This window comes from Marmota monax, unplaced genomic scaffold (genome assembly GCF_021218885.2).
Source record: "Marmota monax isolate L192 unplaced genomic scaffold, Marmota_monax_Labrador192_F-V1.1 WCK01_AAM20220418_F8-fsc00015, whole genome shotgun sequence".
Lineage (NCBI taxonomy): Eukaryota > Metazoa > Chordata > Mammalia > Rodentia > Sciuridae > Marmota > Marmota monax.
In genome coordinates, this window is record NW_026692194.1 from 22536874 (window position 1) to 22555587 (window position 18714).

At 36.0% G+C, this 18714-nt stretch overlaps 1 protein-coding gene across 1 annotated transcript in view; it reads left to right on the top strand.

The window, feature by feature from the left end:
- Lrpprc (leucine rich pentatricopeptide repeat containing) overlaps positions 1–17838 on the top strand; it is a 107284-nt gene extending 89446 nt beyond the window's left edge. The window contains exons 31-38 of the mRNA XM_046425040.2: positions 3465–3553; positions 7795–7996; positions 9925–10064; positions 10185–10300; positions 12704–12778; positions 15152–15236; positions 16819–16961; positions 17681–17838. Of these exons, the coding sequence (XP_046280996.1) occupies positions 3465–3553; positions 7795–7996; positions 9925–10064; positions 10185–10300; positions 12704–12778; positions 15152–15236; positions 16819–16961; positions 17681–17737 (907 nt within the window). The 3' untranslated portion in view covers positions 17738–17838. The remainder of the gene's footprint in view (positions 1–3464; positions 3554–7794; positions 7997–9924; positions 10065–10184; positions 10301–12703; positions 12779–15151; positions 15237–16818; positions 16962–17680) is intronic.
- The last annotated feature ends 876 nt before the right edge of the window (positions 17839–18714 follow it).

Genomic DNA, 18714 nt, shown 5'->3' on the forward strand with positions numbered 1-18714 from the left:
TATGTTTAATGTATATACCTGAGTGTGTTTGGGAATAAGTATATTCTCATAAAACCTTCATCACCATCAAGGCCATAAGTATATTCATCTCCTCCCTCCTTTGTTGTTATTGTTATTGGGGGTTTTTTGTGTATAAGAATACTGATGATCTACCCTGTTAACAATTTAAAGTTTATCATACAGTATTGTTAGCTGTAAGCAATGTGTGTAGAGTTCCAGAACTTACCTCACGTGACAAGCTTTGCACCCTTTAACCATCCTCTCTCCATTTCCCCTCCTTCCAGCCCCTACCAACTGCCATTCTATTCTTTGCTCTTGAGTTTGACTATTTAGATTCCACATAGAAGTGAGACTTTCTGTACAATTGAAAACACTTTTATTTTAGCTGTCTTCACACCACCATTATTTATAGCTTCCTTCTCCGTGTAGCTCTGAGTCCAAGATCTAAAGCTTCAGATCAACTTGGACCTTAAACCAATAAAGTGTTATATTGATGTTGAATTATAACTTCATTTAAATACATTTGGAACTTTTGAAAATAACCTTGAACTGGGGATTCAGAAGCAAAAGTTCAAGTTCCAGCTAATTATGTTACTAGAGTCTGTCATATAACATCTCTGGAGTCATGTCCTAGTTCATTGCCAATGCTAAACTAGGACCATCTCTTTCCCTTCCAGCTCAGTATCAATGGTCAGAGTAAAAAGGAATTGTTTTTTTATAGGCAACTATATTGTAATATTGGCAACAATATGAGCTACTGTAGCAAGGGGCAGTGCCCCCTAGTATTATTCTGCCAGTCTTGCTCTCAATCCCTGAACAGCAATCCATGATAATTATCTACATAATGCTACTTGTTCAATCTCAAGAGCAATAGTTTTCCTGCCATCTTTGTTTTGATAATTCCTTCGCTGACTCTTAATGTGTTACAGATGCACTTGACTTCTAATGAGATTTCTTCAGTTTTATTGGCAAGGTCATTTAACCTTCCCAACAAGTAATGGAACATCTCAAAAGTAACAGTAATAGCTGCCTTGAAAATTTTTTTAAAAACCAGCTTTCTTCTATTTAGTTTCTCATGTTTCAAAAATTTTATGAGAGTGAATTGTTTCAAGGAAGGAAGGAAAACTGCTTATTCAGAGAGCAGTAAGGGTTATAAATTATTTTAAATCTCTGATAATACTAAATGGTAATCTTAGGGAATTTGAGAATCATGTAACAACAGCCCTGCTTTATCTTTTGAGAATTGCTCTTAATTTTCTCTTGTCGCTGCTAGCTTCCTATTTCATTCTTTCTGGAAATAATGCTATTCTATCACTGATGATTTTTACTGGATTAGCCAGTTTTCGTTATCCAGAGTAATATAAATTACAATCACTGAGTAATGTCCTGTATATAAGCACAATCCATTTTCATTGCTTTGAAATATCTAATGTGAAATACTTTCTGTGATAGATTAATTTTTGCAGTTGATTATAACTTTAAAGATTGATACCCTTCCCGCTACAATTTCTCCCTCTTTATTGTGGTAGTTCTTTTTTTTTAAATTTTTTTAATATTTATTTTTTAGTTTTTCGGCAGACACAACATCTTTGTTTGTATGTGGTGCTGAGGATCGAACCCGGGCCACACGCATGCCAGGCGAGCGCGCTACCACTTGAGCCACATCCCCAGCCCCTGTGGTAGTTCTTAAAAAAAAAAAAAGCCCGGGATTCTGTGCAGTCCAGTTCAGTAGCCACTAGCCATATAGAGTCATGTTTAAATTTAAGTTATTTAAAGTTAATTAGGTTTTATTATTTCTGTTCCTCTGTCATAGTGTCCTGTACAGCCACATGTGAGTGGCGAACTGTAGCACAGATAAGGAATATTTCCCATCATCACAGAAAATTTGGTTTCTAGGGGAAAAAATCAGAATTATGATCAAATTTCTTTTATTGTATGGATGAGTGCAGTGCAGAGATCTCTATCAGTAACTTTTTGTAGTTTTTCTCCTTTTACCAGTTTGGAACATATTTTGGTTGAAATTGGTCAGTTCCTCTCATGGGAATTTTTCTTTCTAATCCTTAGCTCTACTTTCATATTTATAATGAAAAGGCAGCTTCCCAAGATAGGAAGAGATTATTAAAAAAGAATGTTACAAGTTTTGAGATTTTCACACCCTCAAAGTGTATTTCACATCAATCAGTTAAAAGAAGTTTTGTTACCTCATGGTTTTAGAACCTTAGGGAATATTCTTAAGGAAATATGGTATAATAAATGTAATAATATTGGCATAAGGAGTGAGTTAATTTTTATTTAATCATGCCTCAGATTGAGGAAGTAAATCCTTTATTTCACATAATTTATAGTCTCATGCATGAGTTGTTGATTTAGGAGCTTTGACAGATGGGACAAAGGGAAAAAGTCAAACTGAGCAATGGGTGCTTTGGTGGGATTTAAGAGGATTGGTTGGGGGATAAGAAAATCCTGCATCCAGGGACCACAGGGGTGAACCTCAGAGGCTACAGGGGACTGAGGGGATGGGTGTATTTTGGTGTTTGGGGAGGATTTTATTAAGATTGGTGAGAATAATTTAGCAGTGACCCCGCTTTCCTCACAATCTGCTCAGCTCGAGGCTTCTGTGCAGGGCTGGGAGCGAGGTGACCACTGAGATTGGTGTAAGGCAAATGGCAGCAATTGCTTTTGCCCCCTTGACCTGTGGTGATTTCCTAATTCTGTGATGAACCCCAGGCATTAAAGACACCCAGAGATAGATGTCATTTCTGTTTTTGGGGGGGTTTGTCTTTTTGTTTTTTTAATCTTGTACGTTTGTTTCATTGAGTTTTTAACTCTTGAGTTTTAAAAAGTTAGGGTTCTGCTTAAAGTCTAAAACTGGGATAGGGTTGTTGTGTGAAAATTTTAATTTAAATTTAAACGGTTTTGGTTCTGCAGTATGTTTAAAAGCTTTAAGAACTCTATGTATCTAGATGACAGAAATTTGAAAATTAATCAACCAAATGATATGGTGTTGGTTAGTAATATGCTGTAGTTTATGTTTAAAATATACAGTGCTGAAAATAAATGTTCATTTTTGTTGCAGGAAGAATAGTTTTACATTTTATAATTATGGTGAATGTAGGAAAAAGTATCCAGCTTAGAATACAGCGGAACAATGCAGGGCATGCAGTTATTTTAGTCATCTAATATGTCAGCATTCAAGAATCTGAACCGATTGTTTAAAAAAAATCTTGTACTTTGTTTCTTTTGTTGCTCATTTCCAACTTTGTCATCTGTCAGAATGCAAAAAAAAAATTATCCTTCTATAACCATTGACAGGATAACACAAAAGCTGTCTCCAGGTCGATATTTTGCAGCAATATTTTTAACATACGAACAGTAGTTTTTATAATTTCACCTTGGTGCTCAACCATTTATTATCGTATCAGAAGCATGTCAGTAATTCCTTTCTAAATGTCTGCTTCTTTTAGCGCTGAGACCCACATCAAGGGCTTCGCACTGAACGATGCTGCCAACAGCCTCCTCATCATAACGCAAGTTAGGCGGGATTATTTGAAAGGTATGTCACAATGCTTGACCTTTACGTCACATTAATGCCTCTGCAGATTTTTCTTGTAACGCCCTTCGAATACTTGGATAAAGGAGTCCATTTAGCAAATTACCTGCTTATCAAGAGCCTTTTGTGGTAGCTGAGAGACGTAAATTACTGTACATGCATTTATAATACAGCTTGAATATGAATGTACTTGTCATTTGACCACTTAGTCCAGTTTCCATTCCATTTAACACAAGATGGGTTTTCTTAAGATGAATCACAGCTCTTCAGACATGCAAAATTTGTGTTCCAGAACGAGAGAAAGTACAGGCTTTCAAGTGCGTTAAAATTCACAGCACAAGTCATTTTGCTTTGGAAATTAACATACTTTCGGGTGTCTGAAACAATTCCCAGCAGTTGTTTCTTGCGTATTGTGTTGGTTGTGTGTGAGATAGCAAATGAGTTAAATTGAGTGTTAAATTTGTGGGATTGTGCACTAAATGATTATAATATTGATTTTTAAAACTTATCTGACACTTTTTTAATAGTTCATAATATCAACAGCAATAAAATATGGTATTTGTTTGAAGTTTAGAATTTATAAATGAATATTAAAAGGGTAACACAAGAGACGTGGAGATGATTTTGGGGAGGGTTGGCTTGGGGGCTGGTGGTTTGGTAGATGGTTTGCATTGAGCTGGATTTGGATGTGGAGGGCTTATGAATGAGCTTCCAAGTGGGACAGTGATGACTCTCTTAAATTTAGGTAAGTAGCTTTTCACATTAAGTTTCACATTTGAATTTTAGTCAATACAGTAATATTACAATTTTACTAATAGAACAAAACTCACATAGGAGATCTTTTAAGATTGGGGTAAAAAGTTCTTATTAAATGTTACAGGTTTCTTCCCTAGTCTGTAATAGCAGTGTTCTTCCTGGCTTGCATGTTTATAAAATATTTTGCATCTCTGAAAGTTGGCATTGCTTGTAATACACAAACATGCTGGTCTTTAGCCATTTCCCTAGTTGATTAGCACTGAATATGTAAGTGGTGATTTCTCCCTTTCCAAAATTTCCACCCTAGCATTCCACAGGCAGGGCCCCCATCAACATAGTCTTTTTGGACAGCTTTAAATTGTAATTGAGTAGAGTAGGGCTTATTAAAATTTTGGATTAACAACTTAAATACATTGAAAAATGAAAATTGTTCCCCATATAAATAAGCTCATTGTTGTAAATAGCTACTTTTCTATAGGAATGAAGGATAAAACTTTTTTTGTGTGTTTGTATTATAGTACTAAGGATTAAACACAGGGTCTCACACGTAATATTGTAGGCAAGCGCTCTATAACTGAGCTGCATCCCAAACCTTAAACAAACCATCTATTAATTTTAATTTCAGAGATTCATTTGTGGGTTGAATCTGACCCAAGTTTAACTTGACTGCTATCCTTTTGTTGTTGTTGTTGTTGTTTTAAATATTTATTTTTTAGTTGTAGTTGGAAACAATACCTTTATTTCTTTTTTTTTTTTTAAATTTTTAATATTTTTATTTTTTAGTTATCGGCGGACACAACATCTTTGTTTGTATGTGGTGCTGAGGATCGAACCCGGGCCGCACGCATGCCAGGCAAGCGCGCTACCGCTTGAGCCACATCCCCAGCCCCAACAATACCTTTATTTCACTTATTTATTCTTATGTGGTGCTGAGGATCGAACCCAGGGTCTCGAACATGCAAGGCAAGCGCTCTACCACTGAGCCACCACGACAGCCCCTAACTTGACTGCTATCCTTTATTAATATGTTAGGTGCCCCATGAAAACTATAGAAAGTGCATGGTATAATTTCTCATCTATTCTTCCCAGCTATTCAACTCAAATGGAGGATATCTGAGAAGAGAACATCCTCCACCCAATGCAACCCCCACCCCCAGCCCTGACTCCCAGCCTGACCATACACTAACCACTTGTTGGAGTAAAGTGATCATTGGCAAGGATGGGGAATCATGTTGGCCTTGTTGCCTGACCATACACTAACCACTTGTTGGAGTAAAGTGATCATTGGCAAGGATGGGGAATCATGTTGGCCTTGTTTCTATCTCTACATTTTGCTCCATTATCAGTGAAAGCCCCCAAGTTTTAAAGACCCCTTCTGTTCTTCTGCCTTTCTCTCTTTCAGGTTTTTTTTAAATAAACCCAATCTAAGACAGTAATAAAAAAATAATAATAATAAAGACAAATCCTACTATAATTTTATAAGCTAATAATGCTTGTAGAATATTAAAAACTGATATCATGGCATCTTTACAATATATTGAGTATTACTAGTGAGTGAGTAAATGATGGAATTGAATAATAGTGAGAAAAGTCTTGGGGGTAGGAATGTGGGTGGATATCATTTTTGGTGTCTTTTTTAAGTCATTTTCTCTTCAGTTCTATGTGAGAATGAGATTTAGGTCATGAGGTCTCATGCTCCCTTTGAATAAACACAAAATGATCTATTCTGCTCACCTCTCTACTCATGTATCCATAGGTGCAGCATCTGGGGTGGTTAGACTCAAGTTGGTATGTAAAGTGATATCACTTTGACCTTGGGAAAATGTTTCAATTTTCTGCTTCAGCAGCTCATATGTAAAGTTGGTACTTGCCTCATAAGGGTAGTTGTGAGTGTAGTTTCTTAGTATTGTGCCTAGTATGCAGTAAATGCTCAGCTATCATAATAAATGCTCAATAATTTTGAGTTACCATAGTCACTATCATTAATCTTATTTTTGTTTTTATTTTGATCCACTGGTGTTAAGAACCTCCCTAACTTACAATATACTTAGGTACTAAGAATACTTGGGCTGGAAATGTCACTCAGTGGTAAGAGTGCTTGCCTAGAATGCATGAGGTCCTGGGTTCAATCTCCAGTACTGAAAGGAAAAAAAGAGGGGCTGGGGATGTGGCTCAGTGGTAGAGCGCTTGCCTTGCACATGCAAGGTCCCGGGTTCAGTCCCTGGTTTGATCCTCAGCCACCACGTAAAAATAAATAAATAAAATAAAGTGATTGTGTACAACTACAAGAAATAAATAAATATTTTTTTTTTTAAAAAAGAATACTTGAACTTGATTATCTGTAGACCACCAGTTAACAAGGTAACCTTAAGCTTATTTTCTGTAATTTTTATTTTTAATAATATAAAAACATTTTTGTTTCCTATATTGCATATGATTTTTAAATTACATATTTTCCCCTTTCCCTATTTCAGAGTCACTGATTAAAATTATTTATAGATTTGGTATAATAGTATATTCAGTAATAAATACTAAACTCATCATGTCTTTTACTGTATTTTTTTAATAGACTGTTTAATTATTACCCTTTCCCATTCCTCTGTGAAAGATAAGCTGTTCTTATTCAGAGAGCTGCTTTGAGAGCTTGGTTTTGTCTAGGTTGCATTGCTGTAATTGCTATAAAGCCATGAAGTTTTCTTTGGTAGGGTGGTTGTTATGCTGCTATTGCATCTCCTTTCAGTTATCACTTTATTTAATACCTGAACTTCACAACACTTGCACATGAGTCAGTAAATTAGAAGGATATTTCATATTTATTCATCATTGAGTACTTGTAATTGTGATTCTCTGCATTTAAAAAAAAAAAAAAAAACATTGGTTGTAGCCATAAGACTTGAATGAGCTTTGTTTTATTTGAAAACTGAATGTAAGAAAATACCCACAGGTGTCTAATCATATAAAAGAAATCTGTTAATGTGAAAGTTTGACTGTTCCTATGAGGTTGATCTTGTTTGAAACAGAAAAACTCATTTTCAAGGAAGCATCTTTGAGATATTAAATGTTTTTGGTAATAATGTAATCTTTGAGTTAATAAAATCTGAAAATATATGAATTTAGGTAGAAGTTACATATTTTTGGAAACTCTTTAATTTTTAAAATTTTTCCTTATTTGTACTTTTCTGAACTTGTCAATTTCCTTGGAATGAGATGCAAAATTTTATCCCTGAATGGATAAAATTCACATTGTCAATAATAATTGTGTTCTGTGACATAAAGAAGAAATTTCTCTGGTCTCTAATACTTTACGGATAGTCAAATTAGTTTTTTTTTATTTAAGATTTCTCATGAAGTATTAATACTTTCTGTAATCTAGAATAAATTATTCATAGCTTTGTGTATATAGCCATTTGGTGCTCATATTTTCAAAGTACATTTAAGTCAATATGGATCATATAAGAAAATTTGCATCCTCTGCCCTTATATTTTAGCTGCTCTAACAACTCTGAAAACAGCCTTGGATTTGAAGCAGATTCCTTCTAGATTGTCAGTGACCCGCCTTATCCAGGCATTTGCCTTGAAGGGTGACATACAAAGCATAGAAGCAATTCAGAAGATGGTAAATGGACTTGACTCAATTGGACTCTCCAACATGGTTTTCATCAATAACATTGCTCTGGCACAAATAAAGAAGTAAGTACTTTCAAACTTTCTTGAATTATCTCTACTGCCTTTAAGAACTTTTTTAGACCTTTGGAAACCATGTTGGAAATTTCAGTGCTGATTATTGTTGCTGATTATTTCCTATTATAAATAATCATGTGTTGAAAAAAGTATTTTATCTTTAAATTAAAACAAAGAATAGACAACAGTTATCAGATTCATAAAATTTACAGCTGCTAACTTTTCTAATTTTATATAGATGTTCATGCCAGGCCTCTTGTTGTCAAAACACTTCTTTACACAAGTGAAAATGACTTCATTCATTTGTCAACAATGCTTGAGAGTGATGCTCTGCTAGCATATTGTGAAACAGGACCCAGCAAGCTTGTTAGAAATATATATTTCTAGAGCTGGAGGTGCACCTCAGGGGTGGACTAGGCGCTTAGTGTGCACAAGGCCTTGGGTTCCATCTCCAACACTAAAAAGAGAAAAAAAAAAATCATTTCCATACTCTTCACCCATCCACCCCTTCAAGACACACACCCACAAGAAGGGGAAGTACTTAGATATGATTCTCTTACCACCATCTCGAGAGTCCTTGATGAGAATCACCACTATAGAGTTATGTAAGGACTTTTTTTAAATTGACCTAACTAGCAAAGTACTTTGTTCAAATTAAAGATTCATAGGGATAAATATGGAATTGACATTCTTACTGCCTTTTGGGGGAAATGTTCTTTAGTAGTTAACCTTATGTACATTTCATAACATGTGATGTTCAAATATATGTTTTTGCTGGAGTTTTTCCTTCCCCATTTCTTTGAGCAAAAACAGTTGTATTTTATTAAGTTAGAAGATCAAGGAAATTATTCAAGGAACAGTTGGATGAATTTTTTAAAGTTACCATATAAACAGTTTTATAAAATACAGAGATTATATTTTTAGACACTATTAACCTCAACCTATGAGACAAATATATTATAACAGGATATTTGTTTTTAGTCAGTGAGGTGTTTTTTTGTTTGTTTGTGGTGCTGGGTCCTTGTGCACGCAAGGCAAGCACCCTACCAACTGAGCTATACCCCAACCCGAGTTATATATATATATTTTTTAATTTTTGTAGTTGTAGGAGAACAGAATGTCTTTATTTGTTTATTTTTATATGGTGCTTAGGATCAAACCCAGTGCCTCACACATGCGAGGCAAATGCTCTGCCACTGAGCTACAACCCCAGCCCCCAAGTTCTATTTTTTAAAGTATTAATTTCAACATAAGATTATTTGAAGTGCCTTATCATAACATTATCAAATGTAGACCACCTTAACCACAAAAATAGCGTATATTTTCTCATAATTTGCTTAATAAGACCATATAGTTAATTTTTTTTCTTATTTTTTTTCTGAGAATTTTAGTATTTTCCAAATGTATAGTGCCCAAGAAAAGGAAATTTATAGATTATGAAAATATGCCTTTTGAAGACATGGTCAGCATCTTTAAAAATCTTGAGATGCCATATATTGTCTTTACCTCATATAGTAGTGACCAGTTGTGGGTTATAAAGTGAAAATTAGAGCAGTTAAACTTAAATTTTCATTATACAGCCAAAGAGCTATAAAATCAAATATTTAAGAAAGTTATCCTAATTAATTCTTCTATAGTTGTTTGATCTTGTCCCTAGAGCAGAATTTTAAAATAAGCAACTATTTTTTAACTACTGTGAAGTAAAATATGTAACTACTATAGCATGAACCTCTCGGTGATTGCCTTTGGTATCAAATCATGAGTAGATTTAACTTGCATGTGGTTTATGAAATCTGTTTAATTATAAATGTATTTCCTTTTGTTTCCTAAAGTGTTTGCATGAGCTAATCTAAAAGTAAGTTCTTGTGCTGATACTGACTGCAATATTAATACAAAAGCAAATATTTCTTTTCAATTTGTTTTGCTTCCTTTTACAGCAATAACATAGATGTTGCCATAGAAAACATTGAAAATATGCTTACTTCAGGGAATCAAACCATAGAACCTCAGTACTTTGGCTTGGCATATTTATTCAGAAAGGTAATAGAGGAGCAGATAGAACCAGCAGTTGAAAAGTGTAAGTTGGTTGTTTTTGTGAACGAATACAGAAGCACTTTTTCTCCAGTAAAACTGGACCAAATATCTTTGGATGAGTCATACCCCTGTTTTAACAAGATTTTTCTTACCTGTTTTCCAGTAAGCATCATGGCAGAGAGATTGGCCAATCAGTTTGCAGTTTATAAACCTGTCACCGATCTTTTCCTTCAGCTCGTGGGTTCGGGCAAGGTGGATGACGCCAGAGCTCTCCTACAGGTAATGACTCATGGAGCTGGTGAGGCTTGCAGCTTATGAGAAGTGAACTGAAGTCACTAGATGTGTGTATGGAGGAATACTAGAAACAAACTGTGGTGCTGCTAGAACATTTGAATTCATTGTGAATCAAGGTTGCATGACAAGGAGGTGGATCGTAGGTTGTAGGTTGCTGGTTTTGAAAACTAGGAATATCCGTATAATTAAAAGAAGGTTTGGGATGGGAAAGATGGGTTTTGCTGAAATTATTTAAAGACAAATGTTTCTGTGCAGATAGGTGATGCAAAACGTCCATTCCTTTGATCTCTCATTTTAATTTCTCTAATGCTCTAAATACTGTGTATCACCATGGCAACACAGTTTGCAAACAAAAAGTAGGAAATGTTTGCTTTTCAAGTACAGCTTCTCACTTGAATACTCAAACATTCTCAGTGCCTTATTCAAGGTTTATTAAGAGTTGAATTTGCTTTCTATTCACTTGTGTGTCACAGACACATTAAATGACAAATGCAGGTCTCTGTGGCCCGCACTCTCAGTTAAATTAGCAATCTTCAGGGAAGGAGACAACTGCATTCATGCCACTTTAACTGCACTAAATATAAAGCTGCGCCAAGTGCGACAGAACTGTGGGTGATCAGAGCTGCCACTGGCAGTGTACACAAACAGGCACCGCTGGGGAGCCCTTCCCAGCAGGTGGCAGTCAAACAGCCACCGTGATCCCGCCAGCGGCTGTGTTTGTGTAGACTCCCTGTGTCAGATTGAGGCCTGGAACCAATTTCTGATAGTAAATAGTATTATATTCACTTACATTGTTACCAGCTGCAAGATATCTTAAGTCGGAGATAGAGAAGGTAAAAACTGTACCCATTTGCTTGAAGCTCCAGTTTTGATCTTTAAAGTTCATCTAGCCTGACAGTACAGCCAAGCCATTTTGAAAAGAAATGCCTGCAAAAATTTTTCTCCAGTTTAACAGTTGAATAAAAAAATGAAATTGGTGCTGCTTCTAGGGCTTTTGCTTTTGTTTCTGAACAGAGAGGAATTCTGATTAGCTTGGTTTGGCTCTTTTACTCTCCCCCCCACCCCTCGCCCCCCTTTTTTTTTTGAAAAGGCAATTTATGATAGGTAGGGATTTTATAAAGAATCTTCTCATTATTTTAGCGTGCTGCAATTAGTGTTTAAAGGTCTATCTTGAAAGGAATATACTCTATGCTTTGTCTTCATGTTTATGTATCTAAACACCTACTTCATAAATATCTAATCAAAGTGATGGTATTCCTTCAACTTAACACATTCTTGTGGTTGTGTTAGAAAATGGCACTTGGTACCTCCTCTGCCATCTTGTTCTGAGCTATAACCTTCATGACAACCAGGCTGTGGCCTGCTGCCCTCAGAGTTCCCTTTACCCTCGGCAGCCTCACCTGGCAGGGGCTCCTGAAATGGCTGAGTGTTGATGTGGCAGCAGCGTCTTCATTGGCATCCCCTCAGTAGACTGAGGTTCCAGATGATAAGCCCTTACCCATCCTTTACCTGCTTGTCAAACAATAAAAGAGTATTCTTACTTTAGCAAAGAACACTTTATTCACAGATGTCGAAAACATTGGTTTATAATGTAAATGTTCCATGTGTCCCCAAAAGTTCTTTTTATACTATTCGTTTTAATATTGACAGTGTTTTAAAGCTTTGGAAGAGCAATGTGCTTTGAGAAACTTAAAAGAATGACATCTATGATGAGTGTAAACTAAAATATTGTCTTGCCATATTTGATTTGACTATAGCATCTAAGATTGGATAGACACTTGATTTATCTGGTCTGTCATATAAACTTTTTTTTTTGAGTTTAACTTTTGTCTCTTTCTCAAGCACTGGCTGTCTATTGCAATGAAAGCCTTTTATAAAATAGAGAGATTGAAATCAGTCCTTTTGTATGCGTAAGTGTAGGTAATTATACTTTAAAGAGAACTTGCTTTGTACATTTTAATTTTTATAAAGAAACGAGCAGTTATCTCCCTGACACCTTATTAAATGTATAATTAACCTTATGATCCCTAGCTCACTTGTGAATGCTTGGCAGTATAATTGGAGAGGAATAGTGTTTCTTTTTTTCCTCTTTCTTTGCAGTCCTAAACCTTGTTCTGTGGTTGTTGAAGCATTAGTTTAATTTTTCCCTTTTCTTTTTAAACAAACTTTATACTTCCAGTGCCAAGGACAGCTTTCGCCAAAGCTTGGCATAACTTGCACTTGTTTTCTTTTTTGTCACCTTTAAAAAAAAAATGGTCAACTATGAGGCCTTCCTGGTGGTAATGATATACTACTGTATTATTGTGAACTTTCTTAATTGGAAATATTCACCTTGATCTGCTTGTTTATCAAAAACCTGCACTTACTGAATAATGTTTTAATTTTCAGAGATGTGGAGCAATTGCTGAACAAACCTCAATTTTGTCACTATTCTGTATCAGGAGTTCTCAGAAACCAGGAACGGTACTGTGATTTACTTGTTAACAAATCAGTGATGCTGTAAGACAGACTTCCTCATGGTTTAACATAAAAGCTTGTTGGTTCAGGATCTTACCTAAAAATATCTTCGAGACTGAAGACTTTCCCTGCCTGTATTTGCTAATTCTTTAGGATGTCGATACAGAGTTGGTCCTGACTCCTTAGTTGTGCTGGAAATGAAAAACAAGTTCATGCAGTGAATTCTTTGTTCTTGTAGTTGTGCATGGAGAGCTCAAGAAAGGACTGTTAGGAATGGAAGATAAAAATTGTATTGCTTAGGTCTCCTTGGTACATTTAATAATGCAGAAGCACTGCCAAGCGAGGCCGACGTCAGCAGTGCCTGTATCAGGTGGCTCTCCTGACCATTTATCAGGTATAAACTACCAGGTCCATGCGCCATTGGCTTTAAAATTGATGTGGTCTCCAAAATTAATGTTCCCTTTGGTAGTTATTTAAACTGTGAAAGGGGTGTGTGTAAGTGTTACAGAATCAAAATACTTTTTTGCGGGGGCAGGGAGGGTACCAGGGATTGAACCCAGGGGTGCTTAACACAAACCTCAGCCTCTGAGCCCCTGGGATTAGAGGTGATCACCACCACACCTGGCTCAAAATTTATTTATTTATTTGTTTATGTATGTATGTATGTATGTAGTTGGCCACAATGCCTTTATTTATTTTTATGTGGTGCTGAGGATTGAACCCGGGGCCTCACACATGCTAGGCAAATGCTCTACCACTGAGCCACAACTTCAGCCCTCAAAATTTATTAAAAAAAAAAATGGACACAATACCTTTATTTTAATTTATTTTTATGTGATGCTGAGGATGGAACCTAGTGCCTCACATGTGCTAGGCAAATGCTCTACTACTGAGCCACAACCCCAGCCCCTCAATTATATTTTTAATGTTAAAGGAAAAATAAAATAAAATAAAAATCTAGTTTTAAAAATTTGCATCTAATTTAATATGTTGAGTACCACGAGCCCCATTCTTAGTTTATTTTGGTATTTGTTGGCGTTTCAAAGCTAGACGAGGAGGTCTAGTTTTCCTTCTTTTTTATTTATTTATTTATTTATTTATTTATTTATTTATTTATTTTGTAGATGGACAGCATGCCTTTATTTTATTTGTTTCATTCTTATTTGGTGCTGAGGATCGAACCCAGTGCCTCTCACATTCTAGGCAAGTGTTCTGCCCCTGAGCTACAGCCCCAGCCCCCTAGTTTTCCTTCTTTTCTACACACTTTCCCCAAGTACACACACTTTTTAAAAACTTCATTTAATTTCACTTTTTAACTCTGGCTCATGTATTTATATACCATAAACAAATTATAGAAAATATTTAGTTATGCCCCTTTTCCTTTTAAAGAAATTCCTTTCAAACTTTTAAAATTTGTTATTAAAAAAGTATAAAAATCTGGGCTGAGGGTGTGGCTCAGTAGTAGAGCACATACTTGGCGCACACAAGGCCCTGGGTTTAATCCCCAGCACTACAAAACAGCAATAAGAAAAAGTGTAAGAATCTAAAAAGCACTTGTTAGTCCACATGTGGGACTGGGCCAAATTAAGAAGTCCAGAAGAAATGCAGGTCTAGGTGTGGAATGACTGAAAAAACATGCCAAAAGGAATACTGTATCAGAAAATCTAAATGCCAACCAGTTACACTGTCCGTCTGTTTGAAGTAGAATGGTTAAGCCAATTTAACCTCTGGTAAGGTGGAAACAGGGCATAAACTTATGTAAAGTTCCTCACTGGGACAGTCAGCAGCATTGGAGTCATCTAGAAGTGCTAGTAGTTGGCTTTTCTTTGGGGTGGGGCAGGTCTGGATTTTCTACAGGAAATAAATAATATCTAGTTGAGGCTACGTCCTCCTCCATCGGATCAAATAAAAATTCCAGTGAGACCCCAGTAGTGTTCTCTTCATGTAGCAGTGGAGAAAACTTCAGAAGATTTGACAGAATTCTTCACATTTCATCAAAAATATTTGTACCTAAAAATACAGCTGTTATCTCTTCCACACTTGAGATCTTATAACTTTTTGATATGGTTAATAAACAATCTTCAGATGTTAAAAATATTACATTCAGATAGATAATATTATATTTAGATATTTTAGAAAATATAAAAGTGTAAATGGAATTCCATTAACTTTTGAAAAATGATGGTTTGTTTTGGCTGTAAATTATCAAATCAACATCAAATGTTGAGATAGAAGGGGAAATAGTCCATTAAATTGAGTCAGAAGTTTTGTTGTAATTATTGTATAGATTTTCTGATACAGTATTGATATATCAATGGTCCTACTGATTACACTGTTCTTTTGAATTTGTGATAATGTTACCTGTATTTAATTTCATAGGCACCAGTTCTGACATCTTTATTAGAATTGATTCCTGAATTAAGTGAAAAGGAGGAAGCATACTCTTCTACCATGAAAAGCTATGGTAATAAAATCTAATCATATAATTTTAATATTTGTAGCATAGTAAATAAGTCTTCAGCTAAAAGGCAGTACTCCTAGAAATCAGGTAATTACTGATGATATAAGTCATTTGCTAGCTCTGGAATTTTTTTTAATATATATATTTTTTAGTTGTAGATGGACACTATACCTTCATTTTTATTTATTTTTATGTGGTGCTGAGGATTGAATCCAGCACCTCGCACATGATAGGCATGTGCTCTACCACTGAGCCACAACCCAGCCCCTATGTTTTTAAACTGTAAGAATATGAAACTATTCATATAACTTTAACAGAGTATCAGCATGTTCAGAGCAGCCCACATATATTGAGTTAGATCACAGGTTCCTGGAGAGACCTGGAAATTCACTTGTACTTACATATTAGAAACAGGTCAGTCTCCCCTGATCCCTACACCTGGAAAGGGAGCATGAAGGAGGTCTAAATTTGAGACCGTCTCTTGCATTGTCTTCTTGCTCCTTCAGTACCCCTCCACCTGCCTACCTGTTCTTTTGAAGTAACAGACCCCTTAGCTAAACAGCAGCCCAAGGTTTACCTGAAGTCCTGGTTGAAATTTCAGTCTTTTAACCAGATTGTTCCCTTGTTGCCAGATAAGCATGTGAACGGAAACCAGTACCCTCGATAATGAATATAAATGTTAGCATTTCTAAATCATGATTACCTTTCCATCTGCCACCTACTGGTTTGTTCATTGGAGACTTGGAATAAAGAAAGAATTGCTTTGTTGACTTTCTTTTTGTCAGGGCAACCGACCCAACAAGCTGAATTAGTAAACTGGGTTCTCTTGTTTTTCCATCCTTACGAGGGAACATGCTATGTTTCAAAATAGAGCTATAATCACAAACCTTGAATTTCCAGAAATTAACATGAAATAGTATCAAATGTATGAAACACTTTTTATTTGTTACTACTAAATTAATATATATATTTTTTTTAGTTGTAGATGGACACATCTAAACAGGCAAAGGAAAGGAAAACACTAGTTTTCTTTAAGCAGCTTCCTAGAGAGGAGCTAGAGCTCTGTCAGCAGTAGGGAAAGGACATGGGCCTTTGGAGAGGAAACAGGGGATTTACACAGGAGGGATTTACATGGAGGAAATTGACTTCATCCAAACTTAGAGGATCTGGTCCAATTGAGTGCTAGGGAGCCGTTTATCCGCATTCTCTTTTGGGAGAGCCATGGATTGATCAAAACACTTTTCACATCCTATTTATAATTGAGAACTTACAATCTGTGGCCATTTTAATTATCTCGGGTCTTCAGAATAGTGTAATAACCAAAGCACCTGATACCATTAATATTATTCTAAAGGCCTTTAAATAGGTCCACGTTTGTCCTTTTCCTTCTTCACAGTGAACATTGCTGGCAGAGTAGGGAAGAGCAGTGAGGAAGCTCAGAGTTGGTGGGAATAGCAGGTGGCAACTTGCTGAAGGTGTTCATTTGATAGAGGGATCCCAGAATCCCCAGTGGCAGAGTGTTCTGGTGCAAAGGGAACACTTTTTACCTATGACTAATAACTTTTTTTTCCTTTAACTTGGTTAGTCTTGGACAAAGATGTTGCATCAGCTAAAGCACTCTATGAACGTTTGACTGCAAAGAACATAAAGTTGAATGATCTGTTTCTAAAACGTTATGCAGTTTTGCTGAAGCATGCTGGAGAACCTGTCCCTTTCACTGAGCCCCCTGTGAGTATTTCTTAATTAAGGGGAGAAAATACCTCTACAGATTTATGTATGCCTCATAAGAATGTGTTAAAAAAAAGTTGAATACTTAATTACATGAGGATTAGTTCTCTGTGAAGAACCCCTGAGGGAGGGCTCCAGGGAATGAGCAATGGCTTTGGCTGGGGTGGGGGTTGGTGCAAAGCCCTCTGGCTCTGAGGTTTAGGTAGAGATCTGCCCAGACCTTCCCTGTGGCCTGAGCTTATCATATGTTCCTGGGCAGTTCTCTCATCATTTGTACTTAAAGTAGAATTTAATGGCTAGTATTTCATTAGCCAGGCCTGTTATTGCCACTGTTATAAGTTTCTTTTATTTAGTAAATTTGGTTTTCTCTATTACTACATATACAGAATTCCATTTTGTGAGATCATTGAACTGAAAGTCACCACACTATATTCATTTTAAACACTTTAACCCTCCCTGCCCAGGTATAAATGAATACCTGCAGACATAGGCCTGTGCATGCAGAGGCTCCTGGTGCTGACTTTAACTCTGAACTTATCATTTTATAAACAGGAAGATGCACCAAAGCTTCAGAGACCAGTTGGCCATAGGCCTGATGGCCATGGGCTGGGCAGTCTTGGCCACCACAAAGGCAGTGCTTGTGACTCTCAAGTTCAGTACCATCAGTTCTTGCTGTTGACTTTGTCAGTAATTCTTCTCCCTTTTTTTCTCCATAACAGGAAAGCTTTGAATTTTATATAAAGCAGCTAAAGGAATCAAAGGAAACCCCTTCATGAAATGAGCAGTCACTGCTTTGTTTTGTGTGTATTTGTGATCCTGTGTCTAAATGTATTTTTAAGATGTACTTGACAGGAAAAAATAAATAAATGAAAAATTACTTTGTTTATGTATCTTTTATTGTAATGTATGATGGTCAGCACCTTATTGACAATAACTGAGTACACTTTGTTGCTAGTCCTTTTTAATTTTCGGTGTACAATATAAATCTATTTTCTTTTAAGGCTTCTTTGGTATGAAGTCATAATTTTTCAGGGATCTTTTCTCATTTGACTCCAGTTACTCCGCTCTATTAAATTTATTACTTTCATAAAAATATTATTCTTTTATTGAAGTCCTGTTTATTAGTATTTATCTGAAAGATTTGAATAAAATGATGCTCAGTGAGCCTCTTAATGCTTAAAATTCTAGTATATAACAATAGCTTATTTATATGTTAAGTCGAGTCATCAAATCTTGAATTTGCCATTGCTCAGTGAGAAGCAGAGACCCTCGATTGTTCTTGGTCAGGATTCTGTCTGCCAGCGCCTGGTGGCTACTTGTCATACTTTCTTGCCATCTCCCACAGTGACTTCTATGAGCTTCTATTCATAGAAGCCCCTAATATTGGGTCTTGCACATGACTTTTCATGAAGTAGAGCTATGCATTTGTTTTTGTTTTGGTTTCAGGACTTTATCAGTACAAACTGAACCCTTCACCAGGCTCATTATTTAGCTCATATGCTGTAAATAATGTGAAACAGTAAAATCTTGGTCTAATCAAATTTATCCCCATGTCAGGTCTCTTCCTTGTGAGGACATGAGAACTACATTGTGAGTAGTTACTTAAAAAAAACACTTAAGATAGGCAATCAAGAAAGTTTAGCAGTACTAACATAAGTGAGACCTAAGCAGAAGTCTTGGTCAGTGCTAGTTCCTGCCTGGGGCCTCCTCTGCACATGGAGTTGTTTGATTTGGCCAGAGCCTCACTCTGAGC